This window comes from Globicephala melas, chromosome 13, assembly GCF_963455315.2.
Source record: "Globicephala melas chromosome 13, mGloMel1.2, whole genome shotgun sequence".
Lineage (NCBI taxonomy): Eukaryota > Metazoa > Chordata > Mammalia > Artiodactyla > Delphinidae > Globicephala > Globicephala melas.
In genome coordinates, this window is record NC_083326.1 from 45,073,750 (window position 1) to 45,092,578 (window position 18,829).

The 18,829-nt window shown below is 36.8% G+C and overlaps 1 protein-coding gene across 1 annotated transcript; it reads left to right on the forward strand.

The window, feature by feature from the left end:
• Positions 1-7,972: 7,972 nt before the first annotated feature.
• Positions 7,973-8,350, forward strand: LOC115863617 (large ribosomal subunit protein eL31-like). The gene has a single exon (XM_060310120.1). The coding sequence runs from the start codon at positions 7,973-7,975 to the stop codon at positions 8,348-8,350; it is 378 nt and encodes a 125-aa protein (XP_060166103.1).
• Positions 8,351-18,829: the final 10,479 nt, after the last annotated feature.

Consider the following 18,829-nt stretch of genomic DNA (forward strand, 5'->3'; position numbering starts at 1 on the left):
CTTTGAACCTGTCTACTGCATTGCTACTCCACTGAAATTTTACCCACGGTCACACAGCAATTTAGAAAGAGAACTAGACTAGCAATTCATTTAGTCTCTCCCCAGAGAGACTCCCCAGAGAGTTCATACTACTCTGCAATACTATCTTCATTTATTGGAATAATTCTTTGTAAAAACAGAATAAACACTTTTTTCAAAGGCAGAAAAGCCATATTCAAACTTCTGTTTGCATAATAAAGCATATTTACACTAATTGGATTAACCCCTAATACAGCTGATCACCAAAGTACCATATAAAGGATAGTCAATAATTATAAAATAAATTAAACTTTTTCTAATTTTTTTCTGTATCTTAAGAATTATTTAATTGGCATATGCAAAGTTTAGAAAGATAAGCACATATCTAAAATGCCAAATTTTTATATTAAAATTGACAAATACATTTATCCTTTACGAGTATGAGGTAATTCAGTGTCATGCAGATAGTACATGCAGAATACTGACTTGAAGTGTTTTTATTTGTATCTATTGAATAATATAATTCAAAAACTCTTTGATTTGTAAAAATTTGCTATTGTCAGACCCTTTGAATCCTTAAAGGGTCTTAGTTCTTTAAGTTCTAAAGGCCTTAAAGTTCTCTTAGACTACTCAATCCTACAGCATTTTTAATGACAAAGCATATTCCTAAGGTCAGAAAACTTAGCGATCTGGGTAAATTTTTTTTTTTTTTACAAAATATGCATTAATGTGTCTAATACACACGTTCTTGATAACAAAATTTGGGAAATACTGGTGTAGTGTAGAACATGAATAGGAAAGGCAGATTATGTAATGAGACACGTCTTATAAGAAGAGCAATGTGGAGGCTGACTTGGTTCATCCCTCTACTCAGTAAAGGAAGCCCACTGCACAGCATCTGACAGCAGGTCTCTACCTCAACATTCTGGGGGACAAAGTACTGGCAGTAAAGCAGCCCATCACATTACAAACACCTTAGACAATCCTTAGATGACCTCCATAATCTGACCAGATCCAAATGTACCCATTCACATCATGAAACTTAATTCAGGCCCTGGTTCTCCTAACCCTTGATATGCAAAATGGCAGATATCCTTTATCAATGAAATCAACCCAGATCTATCAGTTCTCTCTTTCCTTCCTAGTGATCTACCACATATGTTGGTATTTGATTGGATTTTCCAAATTATTTTACTCTAATTATTTTATATGTTAATTCTTTTTCCACCAAATCTCACATACAATTCCTCTGCAAGTTTATAAAGAATGTTGGAACAGGGTTGAAGAAATACATGGCCGTTTAACCCTTCAGCCCAATGCAAAGTAGAAAACACGTACTTAATGTACACTATCCAAGCAAACCAAGTAGGTATGCTTAAAAGATAGATTAACCATGTCATTTTAATAAGAAGAACTCGAGGCATTTTTCTTTTTAATAATGTCACAAGATTTTTGTAATGCATTGATCAAAAAGAATCTTATAAGCAGGAAGGTAGAAAATTGGAACTATCACAGAAATTTAACTAGGAAGAGCCAGGGTGACTTGAAATGGTAAATACATTTCTCTAATAATTTTTTTATTATTATATTGACTTTGGATTTTATTTGAAATAACCTGAAATTATCAAAAAGCTCATTTACATAGTCACATAGAAGTTACCTAAGCTTAAATTTTCTGTGGCTTGTACATTTCACAGTTCTAGTTGCTTTTTTTTTTTTTAACATCTTTATTGGGGTATAATTGCTTTACAATGGTGTGTTAGTTTCTGCTTTATAACAAAGTGAATCAGTTATACATATACACATATTCCCATATCTCTTCCCTCTTGCGTCTCCCTCCCTCCCACCCTCCCCATCCCACCTCTAATAATTTTTAAACTACCAAAAGGGCATGAAAAGAAACATGGGAGATTGATTTACATTCATTCTTCCTTGCTTGCTAACTAAAATATCGTAAAATTATTTTGATGTACTTTCTCCTCTCTCTGCCACCACCTTGTCCTGTGTCAATGTGTCATATTCGTTTCTAATTATTTTTACTTTGGTTAGGATTTGGATAGATTTTGGTTGAAATCCTTTTATTCTTCATGTTTTGATTCTCATCTTTTACTTAAGTGACAGAGACAGCCAAAATTGTTGAGTAATTGAACCAGTTTTGAAAGGACAGCAAAATTCTTCTGGTCCTATTTGCCCCAAATCCTTTATGTGTGTTAGGAAATAAAGGTGTACTTGGAACAAACATTTCTAAGAGAGAAGTTACATGAAAGAATAATCTGCTGTTTATCCCTCAGAGATGCATTTAATGCAGTAGTTTCATATAAGGACCAGGAACAAAAATTGTCTGGGTTTGAATCTCCACCACTATGTCTTGAGCAAATTATTTAACTTCTCTGATCCTCAAGAAGCCTACAATCTTGGGGGCTATTAAAATTAGATTCCATACCCCCTGCCCGACTCCTACAGCTACATAATCCCTCAAGTAGCAGTGCTCTGAAAAAAATAAGGCATGAAAGGAAAGTTGATACTCTTTTTAATAAACACTTGCACAGTCATGTCAGGCAATGTTCTAAGCACTTTACAAATGTCACCTCAGGTAATCCTTACAAAAATCCTGTGACCTATGTATTTTATAATCCACGTTTTACAGGTGAGGAAATTTAGGCTCAGATAGATCAATGGCAGGTCTGGGATCCAGCTTAGGCAGCGTTACTACAGAGGAGCTTTTGCTTTACCAATGGCCAAAGAAATTTAAAAAACACTGGTTTAAATAGTTAAGTATGTTGTCCTACAACAAAAAGATAACACAGCTATTAATATGCTGATATGCATTGGTGAATCTCCAAGAAATATGCATGGCAATCAGGATGTCCCATAAAGTTTGACCGCAGAATTGAAAAAAGTATATTATTTCAAGAATCTTCTCATAGGAATTGTACTCCTTGAAAAAGTCCCTGGGAGGAAAGGAAAAATACAAATAAATAGCTTAAATCATATAGATCTGTCCTCTGTAAAAGGGTTTCAGTAACAGATTAGAAAAGAAAATAACTATAAATGACTTAATTTCAAAGATGCTAAGTGACAGTTTTAAGCAATCTATTCTGAAAGAAATAAAAAGCTTTAAGGTAAAGAATCCAGATTTTTAAAAAAAGTTTAAAATACCAGTGGGAAAAGCATTTCTCTTAGTCTTGATGAGTGCAACTTTAAACATCTGTCTACTTGAACTTATTAAGATTCCAGGGCACATTTTATAATTCTGAGCACTGTTATCCACTCTGCATAATTGTTTCCCTCCCACCTAACTCCCTTTAGAATGGCAGTTGAAAGAGATATTTCCACTTTCTGTTGTAAACCATTATAGTTATTGTTCCTATTAGGCGATTGATCCATTAACTTTCAAAAGTGATGCATTCCAATACTGGATAAAATATTTGCTTTTATATAATCTCATTAAGAGATCTCTAGAGCATTCTGAATGGTATTATCTACATGAATACTGATTTAGTAATTGCAACTGCTACTAAGGCTTAGCTGGGAAAATAATAGACAACACCATTATAATTACAAACATGTTCATAATCCTTTAGCCTTTACAAAGTGCCTTCTCAAATTTGATTCTCAATCTTTGTGAAATAGGAGAGGTATCAGTGTCCTTACTTTGTGGGTGAGAAATTTAAGTCCCAGAAAATACGGAAATTACCAAAATTCATACAAATAGAAGATAGTAAAAATTGTTTTTGTTTTAAATTTCTTGATGCTGTTTCATGATTTGTGTAAAAAATTGAATTATAATTTAGAATAATATCCTTTTCATTTTAAGAGAGGTTTTTTCTAAATATAAAGTAAAAAGTATTAACATAAAATGGATAATAATCTTTCACATATCTTATTTCTTAATGTGTGTTTTTTTTTTTTAACAGCTTTATTGGGGTATAATTGCTTTACAGTGGTGTGTTAGTTTCTGCTTTATAACAAAGTGAATCAGTTATACATATACATATGTTCCCATATCTCTTCCAATGTGTTTGTTTTTAAATAAACAGATTGGAATGAGTAGATGATTTTCAAATTTGCTGTCTAAAATGAGTGGTGGGTTCCAGCACTTCTGACAGGGTTTGTATCTCTTTGAGTAAAATACATGTTTCTCCCCTGAATTCATACATTTGAATCCCTAATATAAAGCAGAGGGAAGGACAGATGGAAGGAAGGAAGGAGAGAAGGAAGGGAGGGAATAGAAATGCAGAGACCTATCCTTGTCTTAAAATGGGAAATTCATTACCTCTGTTGCCATTTCTTACTTCTTCCTCCCAGCCTGCGAACTCATCCTTCAAATCCCAATCATATACTATGTAAACATCCCTCATATGAGTTTTGTTCCTGGCTATGTGAACTTAGCTTTTATTTTTTTTCAATTTTTATTTTATATTGGAGTATAGTTGCTTTACATGTTGTGTTAGTTTCAGGTGTACAGCAAGGTGATTCAGTTATACATATACATATATTCATATATTCATACATATATTCATTCTTTTTCAGATTCTTTTCCCATATAGGTTATTACAAAATATTGAGAACTTAGTGCAATAACCCAGAATTTAGAGAAATCAGTTTTACTGTGCTATTGTCATGCTCACTGTCCTGGTATATGTGATATTTAGTGCAAAAGAAGTCATTTTTGTGACAAGGATATTTGTAGCTATTAGTAAACTAGACTATACTTCAGGGAATTTATAGGAAAGGGCTCTTAATTAAGGATTTGGGACTATACAACCCATAGTTCTTGAACATGCTCTTGGCAATGTGCTTGATTTTGTTGCCATGGTAGGCCATATGATATTTCCTCATTAAGCGCATTTTCCACAAGATACTTGGTTACTTTTTAGTAGATGATGAGAGTGGCGAACAGTACCTTCAGTTTTCATTCCCTAGATCAATCATTTTATGTCTCTATCATGAGTGTCAATATAAAATAGAAGTATCTAATTATGTCCAACAGGACAGGTAGTATGAGCTAGTCAGGTGATCATAAATAAATAGATTCAAAAATAGAAACTAGTTTGAGAAATAGTAAATAAGGGTCTTGTTTCTATTTCAAAAGTTGATTTCTTAACATCACACTGTTTCTCCCCTATACTGAGTTTACTTCTTTGCTAAAACATTTGTTTCTTTCAGAGGGCAGACACTGGCACCTAACTACCTGAGTGTGTACTTGGATTTCCCCATTTAGAGAAACTGTAAACCTTAGGCAAGTTACTTAAGGTTTATCAGCTTTGCTTTCTTTATTTCTTAGATTGTGATAATAGGAATAATGCCTATTTTTTAATAAGGTATGAAGAAGCAAATGAGCAAATTCATGCAAAGTGCCATGGTGATTAGTATATAATGATTAATAAATGTTAGTTTTTATTAATATAGGTCCAGCTAAGTTCAATACATTAATGCAAGTACTACAAAGGGAGCCTTATGAAACACCAGATATTAGGATCCCATAATTATCAGAGAATCTTCGGTTCCCATTTCCTTCAATATTTTGAAATATTCCTTCAAAATATTTACACCTTTTTACAGTGTAATATTTTTCATCAAGAAAAGAAACAATGCAGAATTCCCTGGTGGTCCAGTGGTTAGGACTCTGTGCTTTCAATGTCGAGGGCCCGGGTTCAATCCCTGGTTGGGGAACTAAGATCCCACAAGACACGTGGCACAGCCAAAAAGAAAAAGAAAAAAGGAAAGAAACAATGCTAGCCTAAACTGGGAAATATTTCTAAAATATAATACTGCCTTATTCCTCAGACCATTTCATATAAACAGTAAAGAAAAGAGATGTTTAGTAAAGTCCAACTTTTAACATCTCCCAATAGGTATTGATCAAAGAACTTACAAAGAATAAAGTAATGATTGTAAAGTATAATAAATTATCTGATTAGGAAGTACAGAATGCTTTAGTAACATGAAAATAGGGGCACTACATACAAGGTGTAGGGGCATCCAAGGGTTGCCTGGCCAGGGGAAATTTAGGGAAAACTTTATAAAGTAAGTAAAATTTAAGGTAAGACCTACAAATGTATAGGAAAGAACTAGATAAAGTGAGTGGTGGGAGTGAAACTTATAGGTAAGTGTGAGATTGAAAGTTCAGGCAGAAAACAACATACTTGAAGACTTAGAGGTAAGAATATATGGAATCTCAGGAGAACTCAATGAATTTCCATCTTGCTGGAGTGGAGAGATGGATGTGGGGTGATATTGTGGAAGTGGGTTGAAGTTGGGGTAAGAGTTGAAGTGCAAAAAAAGAAATGGGCTCAAATAAAATACATATGTTCAAGAGTTTGGACAATATCCTAAGGGCAGTAACCTATCAAAAATTTGAATTTTATAAAGAGGGAACATTGAAGACAGGGAATAGACAGGAATGAATTACAAAACAGAGTCAGCAAGATCAGGTAAGAGGTGGAAGCAATAATCCAGAAAAGGGATGAGGATGGGATGGGGGAGGAATGGGTAGTGATGCTAGGAATGGAGAGAAATATTGGGTGGGCCAAAAAGTGCCTTCAGTTTTTTAAGTAAAAATAAAAGACACATTTTTCTTTTTCACCAAGAACTTTATTGAACAATGTATTCACCCTTTTGTTCCACTATCTTCTGCCATTTTTCAGGCAACTTCATAATTCCATCTTCCCAAAACTTTTTATCTTTTTGAGCAAAGAACTGTTCTGGTGCCTTTTACAGTCTTCCAAGGAATTGAAATTTTTTCCATTAGGAGAATTTTGTAAAGACTGAAATAAATAGAAATCCAAAGGTGAAATGTCTGGTGAATACGGCAGATGAATCAGAACTTCCCAGACAAGCTGTAATAGTTTTTGCCTGGTCGTCAAAGAAACATGCGGACTTGCGTTATCCTGATGGAAGGTTATGCATTTTCTGTTGACTAATTCTGGACATTTTTCATCAAGTACCACTTTCAGTTGGTCTAATTGGGAGCAGCACTTGTTGGAATTAATCGTTTGGTTTTCCAGAAGGAGCTCATAATAGGGGACTCCCTTCTAATCCCACCATATGCACAACATCACCTTCTTTGGATGAAGACCGGCCTTTGGTGTGGTTGATGGTGGTTCATTTGCTTGCCCCATGATCTCTTCCATTTCACATTGTTGTACAGTATCCACTTTTCATAGCCCATCACAATTTGCTTTAAAAACGGAATAATCCAAACATTTCAATACGTTTCAGTAGAGAATCAGATGTGGAAATATGGTCAAGAAGGTTTTTTTTCGCTTAACTTACGTGGAACCCAAACATCAAAGTGATTAACATAACCAAGCTGGTTCAAATGATTTTCAATGCTTGATTTAGACATTTTGAGTATGTTGGCTATCTCCTGCATGTTATAACATTGATTGATCTCAATTAATGTCTCCATTTGATTGCTATCAACTTCAACTGGTCTACCTGACCATGGAGAATTGTCCAGTGAGAAATCTCCAGCACGAAACTTCCAAACCACTTTGACATGTTTGATCCATCACAGCACCTTCTCCATACAGTGCACGAATCTTTTTTTGTGTTTCAGTTGCGTTTTTACCTTTCTTGTAATAATAAAGCATAATATGCCAGAAATGTTGCTTTTCTTCTTCCATCTTCAATATTAAAATGGCTACATAAAAATTCACCAATTTTGATAAGTCTTTTTTTAAATGCATGCTGATATGACAGTTGTCACATAAAATCTAACAAAATTGTTTCAAATAAAGTTAAAGATAACTAAGTGCTACTAGAGCCATCTTACGGAAAAAAAACAAATGAACATTTTGGTCCACCCAATAGATTTGATGGCTATTTGGAAGGATGGAAGGATAGGAGGCTGTGGTCATCTCTGTGATCCTGCCTATATGATATCAGAAGCAGAGAAGATCCTCCCACAATCCCTTTCTCTCTTCCTTTCCAACCCTGGCATGGCAGGATGTCTCCCGCAAAGAAGGGTGGCGAGAAGAAGGGTCGGTCCACCATCAATGAGGTGGTGACCAAAGAATACGCTATCAACATTCACAAGCACATCCAAGGAGTGGCTTTCAAGAAGTGTGCCCCTCGGGCACTCAAAATAATCTGGAAATTTGCCATGAAGCAGATGGGAACTCCAGATTTACACATTGACACCAGGCTCAAGAAAGCTGTCTGGACCAAAGGAATAAGGAATGTCCCATACCATATCTGTGTGCAGTCGTCCAGAAAGTGTAATGAAGATGAAGATTCCCCAAACAAGCTCTATATGTTGGTTACCTATGTACCTGTCCCTACTTTCAAAAATCTACAGATAGTGTGGATGAGAATTAACTGCTGATTGTCCAATAAAGTTATAGAACCAAAAAAAAAAAGAAGCAGAGACGACTCAAGGAATAAGGTTCAGGATGGGGTTATGGGAGTAAATGGCTGAACTGGAATGGGAAAAACACTCCATGTAGATGAAAATGTCAAGAAATTGAGGATCAGGATATTGGTAAAACAGAAGTCACCCAAAATAGCAGAAGAGCCTAGCGAGAAGAGAAAGATTACCAGTCACGTGCTATTTTGTCTTTAAAAATAATGCAGAAAGAGTAATTAAAACATCAGTGGTTGAGAACAAAGAAAAAGGAAAGGTTATAGTCTTATACCATTAGCCTCAAAGGCATGTAGAAGTCTAAACAATCCTAGAGGATTATGGTATATGAGAGAGTATGAAGCAAGGAGGACACCTAGTGTATCTTTCCAATTCTGGGGAAAGGAAGGGATAAAACAATGAGGCTGCTTCACTTGAGTGGGGAGGTTGAAAATTAGCTCTCATGAGCCCATGGTTTGCTCTGAACACCCATTCACCTATAACACACCAACCAATGTGGATAGGCTGGTTCTTACAACTCGTTTTGTCCATCTGTCATTATGCAAGATTGGAGATGAAGGGAGTAAAAGAACTGAAGGGGAGTTTGTTGCAAATGGTCTAGTGGGAGCATAGAGAGGATCAACTCCTTGCCTTGCTGTTCACTAGCTCTGAATTTTGGACATTCTTGAACTTTGTATTAATCATTAACCTTAATAAGACATTGTACAGCCCAAGGTTCATTCCATCTCAAGACTCCCAGCATCTTATTCTGGTTCTAGTATTGTACTTGCATCATTTCAGGTCCCATTCTTCTACCCCTCCAGTGTCCCCTCTTCCTGTGCCTCTACGTAACAGATTTCATTTCATGCAACAGTCTTCTAACTTAGTTCCTTCTTGTTTTGAGTTCAGGGTAGATTTTGTATATAAGAAAGACTTCACAGAGTCTTATGATTTATTTTAAATTTAACTTTCTGAAGTTACAAATTCAAAACTCTTGTCAGGTTCAGTTAGCAAATTCTATTCAATGTATAAGTCTAGAAAAACCATAATCTTTATAAAGGGACTTTGAATACTACTTCAAATATTTTAAACAGAATTTATAAATAAAATATATTTTAGATTCATTTTAAGCATTTCAATTTTCTGAGAAAAAGCCTTCTCAAGTATTAGGGATTTTTATAAATCCAAGAAATTAACTTATAAATATGTTACAGTTGAAGTTTATATAAATGTTCATAACATACTGTACATAAACAGCATGATTTCAGCTTACATCACCATTCTGAATCAATTACTCAATAACGTTTTAAACTGGGTTTACGAGGCTGTCACTCAAACTTGCTAAATTCTATTAAATTTCACATATACAAAAAATGATGTATAGATTCCATCCCAAGATAAAAATATCTTAATTTGCTTCTCTTAAAAATATCTCTGGGGGCTTCCCTGGTGGCGCAGTGGTTGAGAGTCCGCCTGCCGATGCAGGGGACATGGGTTCGTGCCCTGGTCCGGGAAGATCCCACATGCCGCGGAGCGGCTGGGTCTGTGAGCCATGGCCGCTGAGCCTGAGCGTCCGGAGCCTGTGCTCCACAACAGGAGAGGCCAGAACAGTGAAAGGCCCGTGTATCGCAAAAAAAAAAAAAAATTCTCTGTATTTTATTCTAATTCCACCTAGAGCTGAAAGATGCATAAACACACTAAGAAATATACACACGAGACAGAGGAGACATATGGCCAGAAATTTTGGCTGGTCATGACCTCTGGACTTCAGAAATCCAGTTCAATTCTCATAGTTGAAACTAAGTCAAATATCATCCCAAATATTTTTGAATTTTGTCTATTATTATTTTACTGAGTGAATTTTGTTAGCAACCCTGATCAGACAGACTAGACTCTATTTGGAGTTGTTATATTAATAATTACATAATACCATGAGGGATACAATCCTATGATCATACAGCCCTGACTCCTTGTTACACATATATAATCACCTGACCCTTCCCTCATGGAAGTCAGTCTGTAGCTTCCACCATGGGTGATAATTAAGATTGGATTTTGCACTTATTTGTCTTTTGACAAATATACTCAAGTCTTTTAAACAAATACTAAAGATATGTGTGCTTAATAAAATAGTAAAATAAAATATCCTTCTGACTACTGCTAAAGACTGTTGAACTCAATAGTATCCTGCACTTGTTCCATTTTTCTTATTTTCAGAACCATAGAACTCTTATGAATATTAACATTTAACTCACCCATTTCTATGACCAAAGCCATGTATGGTCAATAAGTTGATAACTTACAGATGGTTTTCTTTCCATCCAGACCTCTTTTCTTAAACCCTGGCCCTCTGCTGAACAATGTAGTCAATATTTCCACTTGGATGCCTTTCTGTACCTCAAATAAAATTTATCCCAAACTGAACTCATTACCCTTGTCTTTATCTTGCCACTTCTAGGGTTCCCAATTCAATAAATGTCACTACTATTCCTCAAATTGCTCAAGACAGGAACCTAATAGCGATGCATGACACATCGTTTCTGCTCTACTCGCGCATAATGAATCACTTGTCAATGCTACCCCTTAAGCATATTTTAAATCTCCAGTTTTCTCTCTCTTCCTATTTAAAATGATCTCTCTGCCTTAACTTTTGCTTCTTGCAAATCATACCTCTCAAAGTATCAAATACTCTTTTAAAAAGATTATAATAGGCCTTCCCTGGTGGCGCAGTAGTTGAAAGTCTGCCTGCTGATGCAGGGCACACGGGTTCGTGCCCCGTTCCGGGAAGATCCCACGTGCCGCAGAGCGGCTGGGTCCGTGAGCCACGGCCGCTGAGCCTGTGCATCCAGAGCCTGTGCTCTGCAACGGGAGAGGCCACAACAGTGAGAGGCCCACGTACCGCAATAAATAAATAAATAAAAAGATTATAATAACCCTGCACTGGATTGCAAAAAGTTTCCCCTGCCATTGAAAGTTGGAATCTATTTTTCCATCCCTTGAATTTGGGTTGGTTATGTGACTTACTCTGGCCAATGGGACATTAGCAAGCATACCAATAGCAGAGTCTTGCAAAGCTGTTACACATCGGAGCTTGCTTCTCATAGGTCATTCAGGACTTCCACCACCAGGTGAGAAAGCTCAGTTTAGCCTGCTGGAAGGTCAAGGGACATTTGAGACAAGCCATCCCAGTGCAGACTTTCCACAGTCACCTTCCTCTAGCCAACACAGCAGCTAACCGAACATGCATGGTTAACACCAGCTGAGACCTGGAAAAAAAGCTACCCTGCTGAGACCAACCCAAACTGCCAACTCACGGAGTTGTGAGCTAATTAAATACTTGTTTGAACCCACTAAGTTGTGGGATGGCTTGTTTCTCATTAAAAGCTTAATGATATAAGTCCCTTGATTAAAACTTATCAGTCGCTTCCCATTTACCCTTTAAAATACATTGCAGACTTTTGGAAGAAGAGGAGATAGAGCACAGAGATGAAAAAGTACTTAAAAATAAAGGTTGAAAAATTCTCAAATTTGCCAACAGACATAAACCTAAAGATTCAAGGTGAGCAAACTCCAAATGGCATAAAACCCAAGGAATTCTATACTTTTATAAAACATCATAGTCAAACTTCTGAAAACTTAAGACAAAAAAAAAGTCTTGAAAGCAGTGAAAAAGAAGTGACATGTAACCTATAGAGGGAACATAATTGAATGACAGAGGACTTTTTATTAGGAAACATATAAGTCAGAAGGAAGTGATCTAACATTTTTCAGGTCTGAAAGAGAACTGGCAGCCCAGTGTACAGTGTCCAGTTAGCATATCCTCCAGGAGTGAGGGGAAAAATCAAAACATTCTTAGATGAAGGCAAATTAAAAGAATCTTTCACCAGCAGACCTTTATCCTATAAGAATGGATAAAGAAAGCTCTCTAAATAGAAAAGAAACAAGTGAAGGAGTTTGGGAACATCAAAGGAAAATAAACGACATAGTAAGCAAAAATATGGCTAAATACAAAATATTCTTCTTATCGTGAGTCTTCGAAATTGTTTTAAGGGTGACCCCAAAATTAAAACGCTTTTTGATATGGTTCTAAAAGTCTATAGAGAAACTGTTTATATTTAATAAATATTATTTGATAAATAACATTGATTAAATATAAACATATAAATGAATATAAATATACAAGTACAATATACAAAATATATACATTTATTATAATGAATATAATTATAAATATTATAAATGTAGGATGGTAAGGAGATGCAGAGGGAGATGAGTTTTGTATACTTTTTGTTGTTGTTTTGGTTTTTTTTTGAAGCTTATTTAATTAAATAAGAAAAGATGTAAAATATAATATTAATGAAAAAGGACAATTCTCTAAATCAGTATAATTCCAAATTCACATAAATGTAAGACTATTTAATATACTAAAATATTTGAACTGGTTAAATCACAACACTATTGGATTATGATAAGTTATGTACATAAAATGTAATGCCTAGAGCAAGCACTAAGAAAGCTATACAAAGAGATACACTCAAAAACACTTTAGATAAATCAAAATGGTATTCTAAAATATGTTCATGAAAACCACGGGAGGCAGGAAAATTAAAACAGAGAAACAAAAAGAGAGCCTTTTCAACAAATGGTGTTGGAGTAATTAGACATCTACAGGCAGGAAGAATAAACCTTGACTTAAGTCTCTCACATGATACAAAAATCAACTCAATATGGATCATGGACTTAAATGGAAAATATAAAACTACTAAACTTTAAAAAAAAAGGAAAAAAATTCAGTATCTATGGCTAGGTAAAGTGTTCTTAGACTTGACACTAAAAGCATGATCCATAAAAGGAAAAATTAACATTAGACTTTATCAAAATTTTAAATATTTTGCTCTGTGAAAGACCCTTTTAAGAGATTGAAAAGCCAAGATATGGACTGGGAGAAAAAAAATTGCAAACCACATGTATCTAGAACATAAGAAAACTCTCAAGACACACATTAAAGTAAATAAACTGGGCTTCCCTGGTGGCACAATGGTTAAGAATCCACCTGCCAAAGAAGGGGACAGGGGTTCGATCCCTGGTCCAGGAAGATCCCACCTGCCGTGGAGCAACTAAGACCGTGCACCACACTGCTGAGCCTGCGCTCTAGAGCCTGTGAGCCACAACTACTGAGCCTGCGAGCCACAACTGATGAAGCCCGTGTGCCTAGAGCCCATGCTCTGCAATGAGAGAAGCCACCTCAATGAGAAGCCTTCACACAACAACGAAGAGTAGTCCCCGCTCGCCACAACTAGAGAAACCCCGCGCACAGCAACGAAGACCCAACGCAGCCAAAAATATAAATAAATAAATAAATTTATAAAATAAAGTAAATAAACCTAATTTAAAATGGACAAAAGATACGAACATATATTTCATATACAGATCACAAATAAGCACGTGAAAAGATGTTCAACATCATCAGCCCCTTGGAAGATGCAAATTATAACCACAATGAATTATTTCTACATACCTAAAAAATGACAATGCCAAATGTTGCAGAAGATGTGGAGAAACTGGATCACTCATATATTATTGAAGGGAATGTAAAAATCTAGAAAGTGATTTGGCAGTCTTAAAAATAATACACTGTAGGGACTTCCTGGTGGCGCAGTGGATAAGACTCCGTGCTCCCAATGCAGAGAGCCTGGGTTCGATCCCTGGTCAGGGAAGTAGATCCCACATGTATGCCACAACTAAGAGTTTGCATGCCACAACTAAGGAGCTGGTGAGCCGCAGCTGAGGAGCCCGCCTGCCACAACTAAGACCTGGTGCAACCAAATAAATAAATATTTTTTTAAAAAAGATACATTATTGGGCTTCCCTGGTGGCACAGTGGTTGAAAGTCCGCCTGCCGATGCAGGGGACACGGGTTCGTGCCCTGGTCTGGGAAGATCCCACATGCCGCAGAGCGGCTGGGCCCGTGAGCCATGGCCGCTGAGCCTGTGCGTCCGGAGCCTGTGCTCCGCAACGGGAGAGGCCACAACAGTGAGAGGCCCGCATACCGCAAAAAAAAAAAAAAAAAAAAAAGATACATTATTACAAAAAAATACACTGTAATACTTCCATACCGAGCAAAATTATTTGGCCATAAGAAAGGAATAAGGTATTGATACATGCACAAAATTATGCAGAATATGAAAGGCCAATCACCAGTTATACACTGCATGATTCCATTTATGTAGCATTTTTGAAACGCCAACATTTTAGAAGTGGAGACCACATTAGCAGTTCAGAGATGAATATGGGGGTGGAGCAAGAAGGAGGTAGGTGTGGCTAAAGGAGGCAACATGAGAAATCCTTATGATGGAAATGCTCTGCATCTTCACCGTATCAATGTCCATACCCTGGTCGTGATACTGTTCTATGGTTACTCAATCTGTTACCGTTGAAGAAACCTGGGCAACAGATATGTGGAATCTGTATTATTTCTTACAACTGCATGTGAATCTGTAATTACCTCAAAAAAAAAGTTTCCTTTGAAAAAATCTTTAGGAAAGCCTGACTCCATGAAGTTCTCTCCTTATAGCCTCTCGTGTCACTGAATTTCAACTTCCAAGCACTTTGAGCACAAACTACATGATTTACTTTTAAAATTATGGTTTTCCTCCGTGGATAGTAAACTCTATGAGGGTAGCAGCTATATCTCTCTGCTTACCATTGTACTTTCAGTGTTACGCCTGATGCATAGAAGACCCTCAATAAATATTTATTCTTAGGTTATCAATTGCCATTTCATCAATTTATTATGTCATTAATTTCATTGTCTTATTCCTCTACTCAAAAACATCTCTTTGTCTCCGGATAATGGTCAGACTCTGAGTAATCCAGTGTGATAGAAATCTTTCTCTTTCGGCTGCCTAACAGACAACCCTGTTCCTACAAATTTCCTTTTCCCACTATCCCTCCAAATGCAATTTTGATCTTAGTGCCTTTTGTGCAGTTTTGTGGGGTTTTTTTGCACTTTCTGAAATGATTTTAAACCTCCAATCTATTTATGCAAATCCTCCAATCCTTTAAGGCTCAGAACAAATCCCACCTCATCCACAGGACCAGCTTCCACTGATCTCTTCCTCAGAGAATTCTGCTACATTATACCGTGAGTTAACATTAGGTGGTTTCTTCCCCTGCTCTCCTGGCTTACTGCCGTCTGTCTCTTCACGGTGACTATGTGCAGAGTATATGAATGACTAGGGAGAGTGTTCATGTCTGAGGATAATGACACATTTATTCAAACTGCTAAACATTAAGAAAGTTTTATTCCTACTTCAGGGTTTTCCCAATCTGCAACAAGTTTCAAGCAAAAAAGAGCTGTTTTTTTTTTAAAGATAATTTTCTTGATTAAATACACACTATACTTAAAAGAGCTGGGATTTTTAAGTTTAATTTTTCATTGAGGTAGATGATTTACAATGTTTTAGGCATACAGCAAATTGATTCAGCTATATATTATTCTTTCTCACATTCTTTTCCATTATATGTTATTACAAGATATTGAATATAGTTCCCTCTGCTATATAGTAGATCCTTACTGTTTATCTATTTTATACATAGTAGTGTGTATCTGTTAATTCCATACTCCTAATTTATCCCTCCCTTCCCTCTTTCCCCTTTGGGAGCCATAAGTTTGTTTTCTGTGTCTGTTGTATGTATGTATATATATATATATATATATATATATATATATATATATATACATTTTAAAAATTTTATTTTATTGAAGCAACATTTACCACTAGAAGATATGAAGAGGGAATACGGGTAATAGCAGGGTAGGGATGTCAGAGGTTTGTGGAACAGCCTCTGGAGAGCCTTAAACTCTGGTAATTTATCTTTTCTTCCTCCTTTGTGCAGGGGTATGGGTAGAAGAACGTTTAATTATGTTACCCTGTAAAAACTTTCACCACAAGAGAATCCCCCTTGTAGTTTAGGGGTGGTTTCTGAGAAAAGGGCATGGTCCCAATTTATAATCTGTATCTTGATATACACATGACCTGCAGTGATGTCAGGGCTTGGGAGAAGTAATATAAAATACTCACCAGTGACGTGATGTATTAGTTATCTATGCAGTTTAAGAAACTACTCCGATACTTGGCACTTATAAAACACACATTTATTATCATAGTTTCTATAGTTCAAAAAGCCAAGCATGGCCTAGCTAGGTATATCTCTGGGTCAAAGTGTCTCATGACGTGGCAGTCGAGCTGTCAGCTAGGGCTGTAGTCTCTACTAAAGATTTGTCATCTCTTCTGGGGTTTGGTCCATTTCCAAGCTTGTTCAGGTGGGCTCTGTTCATTGTGCACTCTTGGATTGAAGGAGATCCCTGCAGGTCCTACACCCTTCACTGACTGTAGACTTGAGTCTTCCCTCAGTCCCTGGACACGTGGACATTTCCGCAGGACTACCACAGGACCTAGCATTGCACCTGACTTCCCCTAGCATAAGCAGTCCAAAAAAGGGAGAAAGGGAGGCATAGAACGAGAGAGAGAATAGCCCACCCCCTACCATTCTCAGAAACTGCCCATCACATGGGAATCCTAGTTGGGATGGCATTGACTCCAAGATTTCTGATAAGCTCACAGAAGGCAATGGACAGTAGCTGACACTTGAACCAGTTTGCTGCTCACACAAACGAGTTCAGGAAAGCAGAGAGAATCTGTGGCATTTCATAGAGACTTCGCTGCACTGGAGGGCTACAGCAGCTGCCCAGCTGAGGACTTAGGATCTCTGAAATGTTCTACAAGGTAGCGTGCATCATTTGCCTTCAGCACCAGAGGCAATACGGAGCAACATGAAAACACCAGATGCCAGAAGCCACAGAGAAATGACATCGAATAAAACATACAGCTTCATGGTCCCTCGACCATAGCAGCAGATGACCTTCCTCCCTGTTTTCCTTGTTTCAGACAAAAAAAAAAAAGTGTGGAGAATTGGGGTGGAAGCTCAGAAAGAAAACTTGGAATTGTGAACGATGACTGAGGGAATGAGACTACTTGAATTTGATTATTTCCTTGGAGAATCTGCTATTTTATTACCCAGGGTAGAATAAAAGTTATTGTTTTGGATTGAATTTGCCAGGTTGGTCTAAAAATAATTTCCCTTCTGCTGAGCAGGAAGGAGGCATGGAAAAGTTGAGTTTATCAAAATAAAGTACATTTTTGATCTTTCAAATTAAGTGGAATAACTACTCTGTCATAGTACACCATTCTGACACTTAATTTATTGTACTATGGTTTAACTTAATGAATTACCTGTATATATCTTATCCCCAGGTTGAACTTACGGAGATTGGGGTGCCAAAATAATTTTATATGCTTTCTTTCTCCTCTCTATGGCATGATATATACCTACATATTATGGTCTAGTAAAGGTTATGATCAGGAGTGCGTAAAAGTGTGTTTGTTTAAATGCTAACATAAATTAGTTGACAGCTTCCTCCATTCTCTCTACTTGGGGTGGTTCAGCTCTCTTTGATGGCAGTAAGGGCCATGGGGATCCTTTCAGGCAAAAAGTTGCCACATTTACTAGTAAATCACACCAAGTCATGAAAGCTATTGGATGATTATGTCCTACAGTTTTTAGTCTAGAAATTATTTATCAGTTATCTATCGTTGTATAACAAATTACTCCCAAACTTAGAAGCTTAAAGCAGTATTTTTTGTTTTAAGTATTGTTTTAAGTAAATAGATGTTTATTGTTGTACAGTGTCTGTGGGTCAGGGCTCAGGATGTGGCTTCAGCTGAGTGCCTCTGGCTCAGGGTTTCTCATGAGGTTACAGTTGAGCTGTCAGCCAGAGCTGTGGACTCATACAAAGGCTCATTTAGAGATGGAGGGACTTGCTTCCAATTTCACTCAGGTGGTTATTAGTGGGAGTCAGCCCCTCACCACAGGGCTGCCTCACATCAGGGCAGCTAGATACCCCCAGGTAAAGTGACCTGAAAGAGAGATTTAGACAGCAAGCCCAGACAGTAGCCATAGCTTTTTTATAACCAAATCTCAGAAGTGGCATCCATCACACAAATTCTGCCATATTCTAGTCATAAGAAGCAAGTGAATAAGTCCATCCTACAACCAAGGGGTTGAAATTACACAAAAGCCTGCATGTCAGGAGGTAGGAAGGATGGGGAACCATCTTAAAGGCCACCTATTACAAATTCTTCTAGGAAGTGATGCCCACAGAGCAACAAGTTAGAAAAATTTAATCGATGCTAATTTGGTTTGAGTCTGATCACAAACATACAACAGGGAGAAAAAACCAGCGAATTCTATAACCAGGTAACTCTTAGTGATTTGCTATGTGATCTCACACTTTGTATTCATCTCGAATCCCTTCTGTCATCCCCTCTGAGGATGAACTTCTAATATCATATGTTGTGTCACCCATACATATGTTCACATTTGCCTGTGGCTTTTCTTATT